Source organism: Juglans regia, chromosome 15, assembly GCF_001411555.2.
Source record: "Juglans regia cultivar Chandler chromosome 15, Walnut 2.0, whole genome shotgun sequence".
Taxonomy (NCBI): Eukaryota; Viridiplantae; Streptophyta; class Magnoliopsida; order Fagales; family Juglandaceae; genus Juglans; species Juglans regia.
Window position 1 is genome coordinate 14,644,298 of NC_049915.1, and position 11,153 is coordinate 14,655,450.

General features: G+C 39.6%; 1 protein-coding gene across 1 annotated transcript; it reads right to left on the reverse strand.

Annotated features, from left to right (window-relative positions):
• Positions 1 to 2,711: 2,711 nt before the first annotated feature.
• On the reverse strand, positions 2,712 to 4,986 carry LOC108994572. Its single transcript, XM_018969824.2, has 3 exons — positions 4,898 to 4,986; positions 4,036 to 4,131; positions 2,712 to 3,828 (listed from the first exon to the last, which is right to left on the reverse strand). Exons 1-3 carry the CDS (start codon positions 4,976 to 4,978, stop codon positions 3,583 to 3,585), a joined length of 423 nt encoding a protein of 140 aa, XP_018825369.1. The 5' UTR covers positions 4,979 to 4,986; the 3' UTR covers positions 2,712 to 3,582.
• Between the last annotated feature and the right edge of the window lie 6,167 nt (positions 4,987 to 11,153).

Below are 11,153 nucleotides of genomic sequence, written 5' to 3' on the forward strand. Positions count from 1 at the left end.
GTTATGCACAAACTCTCAGCAATCACCGTGACAAGTTTTCTCCCCGTGCCACCAAATGTGTCTTTCTTGTCTACCCAAGCACACATAAAGCCTACAAGCTCTACAATCTCAATACTCAGTCCGTCTTATACTCTGGAGACGTCACATTTCATGAACAAACCTTCCATTTTCAATATCTCCCTGACACTCCCTCTCTTCCCGCTCTTATCATTCCTTTTCCCGTCCCTGAACCTCTTGTGTCTCCCTCTCCTGACTCGCCTGATTCTCCGGCTCCTCCTGACTCCCCTGCCTCCTCTGATTCCCCAATTTCCACGACCTTGTCCAATACATCTCCACCAACTCCTCGCCCTCGCCGCACCGTCACTCGTCCTGCCTACCTTCACGACTATATTTGCCCCACCTTACATGCAGAACCCACGGCATCTACACCTGCTTCACCGGCTTCAGGTACTGCTCACCCTTTGTCTGCTTTCCTTTCATATTCCCGTTTTTCCTCCTCTCATATTACTTATTTGACTACTCTTACCTCTTGTACTAAACTCTCATGCTATTCTGATGCTATCCGCCACTTTCACTGGTGCGAGGCGATGACTGCTGAGTTTCGTGCTTTAGAGTATAATTCCACTTGGACTCTTGAGCCTCTTTCTCCTGGTAAAAAACCCATTGGGTGCAAATGAGTTTTCAAAACCAAACTCAAAGCTGACGGCTCCATCGAGAGGTACAAAGCTCGGCTCGTTGCCAAAGGATACTCTCATGTTGAAGGTCTTGATTATCATGAAACTTTTGCTTCGGTCGCCAAAATGACCACGGTCTGCTGCTTATTGGCAGTTGCAACTACAAAAAATTGGATTATTCATCAGCTTGACGTCAACAATGCCTTCTTACATGGCGATCTTGATGAAGAAGTCTACATGACCCCACCACCCGGATATTGTCCTCAGGGGGAGACCTGCGTCTGCCACCTCAGAAAATCCCTCTATGGCCTCAAACAAGCCTCCCGAAACTGGTTTTTTAAACTAACCTCTGTGCTTCTTGATGCAAGTTTTCATTCGTCTCAGGCAGATCCTTGTTTGTTCACTCTCATCACTTCCACTAGCATCACTCTTGTGCTTGTTTATGTTGATGACATCCTGGTTGCTGGTAACAACCTCTCTCAGATTGAGATCTTCAAGAAAATCCTTGCCACTCACTTCAAGACAAAGGATCTTGGTTCCTTGAAGTTACTCGCTCTCTCGAAGGTATCTTTCTTAATCAGCACAAATATGCTCTTGACATTCTTTATGACAGTGGCCATCTTGGTGCTCGGACTGCCCCGTTCCCTATGGAGCAACATTTGAAGCTTAATACTCAAGATGGTGACCTCCTCCCTGATCCTGGCCTTTATTGTCGTCTTGTTGGCCGCCTCATCTATCTAACCATCACCAGACCAGACATTGTTTATGCAGTCAACACCCTCAGTCAATTCATGCATGCTCCTCAGGTTCCCCACATGACTGCAGCCACCAGAGTTCTTCGCTACATCAAAGGCTGTCCCGGCCAAGGCATCCTTTTTTCTTCCGCCACCAGTACACATGTCACTGCTTATACTGATTCTGATTGGGCCAATTGTCCTACTACCCGCTGCTCCACCATCGGCTACTTTATTCAGTTAGGCACCAGTCCAATCTCATGGCGCACTAAGAAATAGAGTACAGTTGCTCGCTCTTTGGCTGAAGCTAAATATCGCGCTATGGTCGTTACCACTTGTGAACTCACTTGGTTAAAACAGCTTCTTACTGAGCTTGGTGTCTCTCATCTTGAGCCTTTCACTTTGCATTGTGACAATCAATCTGCACTGTATATTGCACACAATCCTGTGTTTCATGAGCGCACCAAACACATTGAGATTGATTGTCATATCATCCGCGACAAAATCCGCTCGGGCCTCCTCAAAGCTGTCCACACTTCTTCCAGTGAGCAAGTTGCAGATATCTTCACCAAAGCCTTGGGACAGGAACTTTTTCACCATTTTTTGCGCAAGTTGGGCATTACGGACCTCCATGCGCCAACTTGAGGGGGAGTATTGACAGATCTCTTACCAAAACTGCACAAACATCCAGAATTGTACAAATCTTGTAATTAGCTTAATTTTAGGACTCAATCACATTAGTCCTCTTTCCTTATGTAAAGATTTCCATACGTAGCTTTATACATCTATTTATTTGACAAACTTAATATGAAAAAGAGAACATTTCAGTCTTTTATTTCACTCCCTTTTTCCTACCAAAAATACACAAACATCCAGAATTGCACAAATCTTGTAATTAGCTTAATTTTAGGACTCAATCACATTAGTCCACTTTCCTTATGTAAAGATTTCCATACGTAGCTTTGTACATCTATTTATTTGACAAACTTAATATGAAAAAGAGAACATTTCAGTCTTTTATTTCACTCTCTTTTTCCCTCTTAACACATCAAGGGGGAAAAAAGAAACATGCCATCCTTCAATTTTTTTTTTTTTTGAATCTAGAAAAAGTTCTGGTCCGACATTTTCATTTTTATGTATCATAGTCAACTGATACACAGTTTATAAATTATTTTTCATGGAGTTTCAAACTCTTGAACCCTTTTACAAGTGCTTCACAATCGTATTATGATTGTGCAGGTTTCTTTATAAAGAAAAAAAGAAGAATAAGAAGCGAAGGTCCACAGAAGAAACAATTACACATTAAGATGTACACATGCAACTACAAATAGTAACTCTAAAATTTTCAATTACATGATTAAATACTAAGATCCCCATTCTTTGCATCAATGTATCACACTTACAAAGTAAAAACTCTAATAGATGTAAATGTTTGATAAGCTCTCACAGGAATAGAAAAACCGTATTCACTTGCCACAATATATAGTTATTTGCCCTTCCTACTAAGCTCCAATGTAATTAAAGGAATCATTGGATTGCTGCACATATCACTTGTGAATCAAAATTAATTAAATAAGCAGCAGAAACTCAACACCACTAAACCGAAACAACAAAACTACAAGACTAAATGGTTAGTAACAGATCAGGCTCAAGTTTCATAAGATGGCAGAGCTATCAAGTTCAACCAAGATCAATAATCAATCAAAATTTCATTTAGTAAGACCAAATTAAAGCAAATGGATCTGGCATGCATACCTCTTTGACTTTTTGGAGAAAAGGGGCTAACCTATTTCATCTGTGCCATGAATTTCTCATACTCTGCATCTGCACCATATGTTGTCTTCTCTGCCGGAGAAATAGGAGGCACAGGTGGATTTGTGACTAAGGCATGTTCCCAATGCTCTGTGATTGGAGCATGCATCCTAATTATCTATTACCAATGCACATCTGCACCTAACTTTTTATCAAGTTCCCAATGCACATCTGCACCTAATTATCTGTTACCTTTTGGGAATGCACAGGAGGCACAGGTGCATTCCCAAAAGGACCACCTGCTGTAAATTGCTGAGATGGATAGGCACCATGGGGCTGACTTGAAACTGTATATGAGGACATTGCTGAGGCTGGTGGGCCAGGAGGCACGACAGGCTGAGGCGGCCGAAACAAACAGCCATCTAAAAGTAATTCTTTCCTCTCCATTGATTTTCCCAATATACCAACGATCGCATCAAAATAATCAGGATTTCGGAGAAAGCACATGAGGAAAAGAAGAAAAACACACCTGAGAGCACTGGGAAAGAAGCTTTCCCCAAGTGGCTTTGGAACTCGATTTGGTCAATGCAACTTTTTCGTAGGACGCTTCTTCGAATGTAGTGCAGTGTCGACCGCCTTTGATTTATCAGCTTCCACAGCAGCTCCACCTAAATCCACCACCAACCCCAGAACAAAAAATAAAACCACCTAAATGCACAACTCAAACAAAAACCCAGATTTTAAACACACTCAAGAGCACATGCAAAAGCTAAAACTTCGAAATTATTTTACCTAAAGAGTCAGAGTTTGAGAAACAATAATGAAAAAAAAATACAATAAGTGATAAAGATATTGCTGAAGCTGAGAATTCATACAAGCCGAAAAGCATCAATCAAACTGAATCCACTGCCAATGTTTGCGATAGCAAAATGTGGCCAAATGGGCTCGGAGAGCACCTCTTTTACAGCAATCTGTCATTTCCAACATAAAATTAAAAAATGCCAGGTAAATTAAAATCAAAAGAGCAATTTGCAAAATCTTCTAGTATCAAATTACTCACAAATTAAGCTGGCACAAAAGAAAATTTACTTATCCCTAGTTGAATCAATTGTAGCTTCATGTAAATAATCTCAAACCAAATTTCCAATTCAATCACTTTCAGCTTATTTTTTCCTAATATCGCCCATTTCAAGCAAATAATTTCAAAGACTCTGTTTTTATAAAACAATTTTAATTTACAAGTAAATGAATTTCAAAATCCATGAATATTAAATTTCCTATCACATAAGGAAGCAAAGGGAAGGTTTAGGAAAAAGGTTTAAAGAGAGTGGTAGAAATGAAGAATGATGACTTTACTCGGGGAGAGGGGTTGAGAGAGAGAGAAGAGGCGAGCGTAGGGCGAGATAGGAGCATGCGATTGCAGAGGTGGTTTCAGGATTTGCTAACGCATGCCGCCGATGCGAAGGAAAAGGCCGGTAGCCTGGAGAGAATGTTGTGGAGAAGATCGTCGTTGATCGGGGTGAGCACCGTAAATGGCTTTTTGGGTTCATTGTTGGTCTTTAGCGATGACAATGGCTTCCCCTCCTCCATTGCTTAGTCGCTTTGCTTGCTTCGCGCAAACTACTTTTGAGTTCTTCCCCCAACAAGATGCATACATTAAACAAAACTCAAACATACGGACCCAGAAATCTCACACACCATATGCACCTAGACAACTGTAAAGGAAAAAAAGGGTACCTTGGATCGTTTGGCGGTGGTGGGAGGAGGGGAGGAGAGGGCATGTTTGGAAGATGAGGAGCTGCGTCTGCTTCCAACCATGGAAGATGAAAAATCACTATTAAAATGACAATAAATTAATGTTTTGAAATTATGATTTAGAAGAAGGCGTTAACTTACAACAAAATCAATTAAACCACGAATTTCTGTTAGATAGTCACTTTATATATATAAAGAGATATATGAGTAATGCTATATACAGTCGTGGAGTGCGTAAGGGCTGTGCAATCACTTTGAAAAAGAGTTAGATGTACTATTAAAAAATTAATTTCTTTTCATGTGGGTCCCGTATTTATTCAATTTTCAAAGCGATTGTACGGCGCTTGCGCACGCTTGACTGCAGCTAATTATCTCTCTACCTGTGTCAGTTGAGTACTGAGCATGACTTGGGTTGCATTACTGGCATGAATCTCTGTACTTAACTTAGAGATGCTAGCATTAATCTCTGTACGTAACTTAGAGATGCTAGCAGTAATCTCTGTATGCAACTCAGACATAGCAGTATGCACTGCATCTATCACCGCTGATGTGTGTATGCCGATCTCAGCACGTAGTATGTTGGCCATCTCCTCGCAAGTAGATGTTTTGTCGGCCTATGTAGATTTCTCACTAGCCGATATTCCAGGATCTCCCAAATGTGTATCTCTCTGAATATCAACTCGGTCAGGAATAGGTCCACGAAAATGAAATCTTGAGTGTCTCGTGCTTCGTGACAGGGTGGTGTTGTTGATTGGTCCATCGACGCTCGTGCACGCTCAATAACATCTGGCATGACCCCTAAACATAACAAAAATTGAGTGATCAGGATCTCGAATGGCAGTATATCTGTATAACATACCAAGGTCTACAGGAATGCCATGAGCGACCTGGATCTTAAATTTTGCTAGATTCATGCCAACTTTGGTCTTGTGTTACCGAGGGTCAATATTGTTGGCGATTATCAAATTCATTATCTTGAAGAAAGAAGATAAATCTGCCTGCCTAATGCTCTTCGTCCCATCCTACACTGGAGCATCTGGACCAACAATCAAGTCTCTGACCTCATGATCAACGAGGGTATCGACCTTATCTATGTAAACTGCTCTCTCATCTTGAGCCGTCTCTGCATCACCTGAAGGATCAGACTCTCTAGGCAGCATGTTCGGATAGATATCGACCAGCTTAGGAACACTGAGATATGCAGCGAGTTCGTCCGCTGAAAATATAACAGGAGCTCCTAGGACAGAGGCCTTGTATGCCCTTCAATTGTTTGGGCTGGCACCACCGAACTCTTTATAGAACTCAGCGACGATGTCAATATAGGAAATGAGCTCCATTGCTTCTAGCTGATCTAGGATTGGTGCCCAACCACGATCGTTGAATACTTATGGGAGGGAATGACCCTCCCATATAAGAGTCACAAAATCAGACAGTTTTATCTGCTGCTCCAGTAAAACAGTCCGCTCTCGAACTGTTTGGATGGAAGGTTCGCCTGATCTGCTACGTTTACGGCTCCTATAAGACATTATTAGGAACCTGAAATTTAAAAAATAAATATATATTCAACATTAGTGATAAAATATAATATGAGCAAATATTTACTAAATTATATAGTAATAGCAATTTAATAAATTAATTGATAGAACAACAAAATAAAATGATGATAATAAATTAATAAGTTAATATAAACTAATTGGTTCAAACGGACTCTACTGCATCGAACGGACACTATAATGCTCGAACAAAAAAAAATTGTGGTTGAACCGACAACATCTTGTTTGGTTCAGACTATTCGAATGAATAAAATAGTGTTTAGACGGGCAGGTTAATACGTTCGAATGTTTTTGAACGGAAAATGAATTGAGCTCGCCCATTGCTGAGTCCAGGGGCGGAACTACCTTAAGGCAAAGCCCCCCCCAAAATTTTTAAAATTTGATGAAATTTAGGTTTTAGAAGGTGTTTTTATAAAGTAGACTATATAAAAATTAGTATTTGTCCTCCCAAAATTATTTTTTCTTAACTTGGCCCCCCCAAACTAGATTTTTTGGTTCTGCCCCTGGCTGAGTCAACTTAGCGGCCATGAAAATACAAGAAATACATTGATTCCATGGGTTTCTTTGACAAACTCCATATTACTCTTCATTTCTAAACATCCTACGGTGGATTTGTGGTGTTCTACGGTGCCTATAGATGGAAAAATATAACTTTTCTAGAGAAAACGAATAAAACGATAAAAATAAACGGTAAAATAAATTTTAAGGAGCATACGTTTACTTAGGAGGAAGAATGTTCGACGTGGGTGGTGATTACGGTAGTGACGACGGCGATTGATGGGCGTTTAAACGTTTCCTCTCAGTTTTCAAATGGTTTGGGACCACGGCATTGTAAAGCGTTCGCCCGCGATAACTTATATGTACAGAACCGTTCGAACGCTATATTTAACCGTTCGAATGATATTTGTTTCAAATTTAGTAAAAATGTATATTGTATTATATTATAATTAGTATATGTTTTAAATGAAATTTATAATACTATAATTTACTATAATATATATACTATTATAGTAGGTTATATATACTATAATATATATGTACTATTATAGTATAATAGTAATATATTATAATGCTTTACTATCAAATTATTATATATGATAATATATATGATAGTATATAATACTATATATATGAGTTTATACTTAACTAATATATATCATACTATATATTCCATTATACTTTACTATGCTATATATGATATAATATATATGAGAGTATAGATTACAAATATATATGATCTTACAAATTTCTATATACTTTACTATAGTATAATATATGATACTATATATATGAGAGTATAGATTAATAATATATATGATCTTACAAATTTCTCTATACTATACTATACTATAATATATATGAGAGTATAGATTACTAATATATATGATCTTACATTTTCCTTTATACTTTACTTTACTATAATGTATATGATACTATATATATGACAGTATATATTATTAATATATATGATCTTACATTTTCCTTTATACTTTAGTATAGTATAATATAAATGATACTTTATAGTATATGGCTGGGCATCTACATAAGTTGCGTAAGGGGTGATGTGGCAGGGAGAATTTTTTTGCTCTACTAGGGTTTTGAGAAAGGAGTTTTTTTGCATGGTTACCGTCGGGGGTGCACCTGGCCCTTTGACGTCGGTTGTGAGGCATGGAACGTTTGCGGAATTGGTCTTGCGATCTCCGTAGCCTTTGCCAGAGGTTTCGGTCCCATTTCGACAGCCTAAAATAATTGATGGAGAAGTTTATGTCCAATTCTCTAAGGAGGAATTGGATAAATCAGCGGAACCATTCAAATTTGCTATAGTATTGAAGATTTTGTGTCAATGTCCCTCGCTTGACAAGATCCGGTGTTTTATACATGGACGTTGGGGATTGAACGTGCAACCTGTTGTATCTGCCATGAGAAAACCTAGGAACGTGTTTGTTAGACTTTCAAATGAGGAAGACTTTCTTAAAGTTTTGGCACGAGAAAATTGTGATGTGGAGGGGGTTGGATATTGGATATTCCAGTGGACAACAGATTTTAATGAGGAAGAGGAACCTGTTTTGGTACCTGTTTGGTTAATGTTACCTGGTTTGCCACCGAATTTTTTTCATGAAGCCTTTCTTAAGAGTGTTACTGCCCTTATTGGGGTATATTTGAGAAGAGACAATGTAGCCCGTTGTGCTACAAGAAATGATGGGGCTCGGGTGTGTGTTTTGATGAATATTTCTCAGTCTCCTGTTCAAAATTTTTGGATTGGCACTCCAAAAAATCCTTTAAGTATTCATCAGGAAGTGATCTATGAAACTATGCTGCCCTTTTGTTCTATTTGCAAGGTTCAAGGTCATAATTCATCTACTTGCAAGGCCTCAAGGAAGGGAGTACAGGATGAGAAAAAGAAGAATATACCAAAATCGGTTCGGGTTTGGGTCCCAAAATCTAGTGAGGAGGGGACGGTTGATGGTGAAAAAAAGGTTGTCGAAGAGTCTGTATTGATCCCATCATCCTCTGATGATACGGGTGGGAAGGAAAAGAATCGTGAGGCAGATCAAGAACAGGTGCATGCAGTGCAGGGTGAGACACAGGGGACAGATGTTTTAGTCGTGGAAAATGGAGGAGAACTGAGTGACGTCCCTAAAAAAATGATTCTGGAGTTTTAGGGTCAAATGTGGGGTTCGCTTTGAGTAAGTTTGGGGTGAGTGATTTGGAAACGAGTTCAATGCCATTGGTCTCTGACAAGGGGGGTTTGGTGGAAGAGGAGTTGCAGGTGGTTGTGTTTGATGGGGGTCTACATGGTGAGGCCTCGAAGTCTGATGGTGAAGAGGCGCTCCCTCATCTAGGGAAGGTTCGTGATAACTCGTCCAACTCGAAATTAGTTTCGAGTGGTTGAGTTCTTCATAGTTCTTTAAGGGCTCCTAGCAGGCCCTCGAGGCTGAATTTATGATTAGTAAAATTATGTTTTGGAATGTTCGAGGGCTTGGTACCTCGAAAAAATGACTTCGGTCGTTGCTGAAGATTCACAAGCCAAAGATTCTTATTGTTGCGAAACCTTTTCGAGAGGATAGTCAATTGGATCGTTGGAAGACTTTATTACATTTTGATTCATGCTTCTCAAATGTCGACCAGTCTGGTAAAATTTGGGTCTTTTGGGTTGCGGAGTATCATGTTAGTATCAATGGGGACATCCAGCCAACACATTACTTTTTCTATTAATTCCTCAGTGATGGTATCGGCTATTTATGCAAAATGTCGGTATTTGGAGAGACGTGAGTTATGGTCGAATTAATTGAGGACAGTCCTTCGAATAATATGCCATATGTGATTATTGGTGATTTTAACGTTATTAGTGAAGATGGAGAAAGACAGGGTGGGCTTCCGAGACTTCCTTGTGCTTTGGAGGATTTTTGTTCTTTCATTGATAATGGGGTCTTGGTAGAGGTTCCTTTTCGTGGAAACAAATTTTCTTGGTGTAATGGTCAGGGAGGTATGGTGTGAAGTTGGGCAAGATTGGATAGAGCCTTATGTAACGTTAAATATTTGGAGGTCTTTCCATCTACGTCATTGAAGTATTTGGCTCAGCATACCTCGGATCATGCTCCCATGATTCTGGGATTGTTGAGCCCAGTTTTAAAGTATGGTCCCAGCTCGTTCAAATTTCAACAAATGTGGACCATGCATGAGGATTTTATGAGCAGTGTTACAACATCATGGCAGGGTAGTACAGAAGGTTCAGGGTTATGGAAGCTTGCTGAGAAATTAAAAAGACTTAAAGTGGTTCTTCGTAGCTGGAACAAGGAAGTGTTCGGTTGGACTGGAGCCCACATAAAAACTTTGGAGGATCAGGTGGAGGCAGGGGAAACTCGGTTGCAGCAGGAGTTCTCGGATAAGATAGAAGCGGATGTCCTACCTTCTAAAGTGGAGCTCGATGTTTGGCTGAAATGGGAAGAATACGTCTCGCACAGCAAGTCAAACTGGATTGGGTTAGTCATGGTGAGACTTTAGCAAAATTTCTCAAAGCAATCCAGGTTCGGAATCACAATGTTGTTCGTGAAAATGTTTTAGATAATGACAGTATCTTATCTTCTCCTGAGGCCATTCACGATGCCACCGTGTTATACTTTGAAGAGCTCCTTCAAGAGCAACGCTCGGGTAATTCTCTTCCTGTTTTATCTGAATTAATTAATGCTGAAGTGGATGATGCAGAGAATCAATTTTTATGTGGTGTCCTAGCCATGGAGGAAATTGTGGATGATGCAGAGAATCAATTTTTATGTGGTGTCCTAGCCATGGAGGAAATTAAGGAAGCCTTGTTTTCTATCCCAATCAATAGTAGTCCTGGGCCAAATGGATTTGGATCTGGTTTTTACCAACATTGTTGGGACATGGTGAAGGGTGATTTATTGGAAGCAATAGAGGAATTTTTTCGGGGTGCAAGTCTACCGAGTTTTATACTTCCTCTTTCATTGTATTGATTATGAAAGTGCCTAACCTCTCCTCATTTGGAAAGTTCAGGCCGATAAGTCATTGCTCTGTAGTTATAAAATATGTTCGAAGATTTTGGTGTCTCGCCTTACTTCAATATTCAGCCGTATAATTTCTTTAGAGCAAGGTGCTCTTTTACCTGGAAGAAGCATTTTTGATAACATTAGTCTGACCCTAGAGCTAGTGCATGATTTAAATAA

Coding starts and splice junctions, on each gene's coding strand:
- LOC108994572 (XM_018969824.2), bottom strand. CDS start 4,978: ATGGTTGGAAGCAGACGCAGCTCCTCATCTTCCAAACATGCCCTCTCC. Junction 4,132..4,897: donor CCACCGCCAAACGATCCAAG/GTACCCTTTTTT, acceptor TGGAAATGACAG/ATTGCTGTAAAAGAGGTGCT. Junction 3,829..4,035: donor TGATTGATGCTTTTCGGCTT/GTATGAATTCTC, acceptor TGGTGGATTTAG/GTGGAGCTGCTGTGGAAGCT.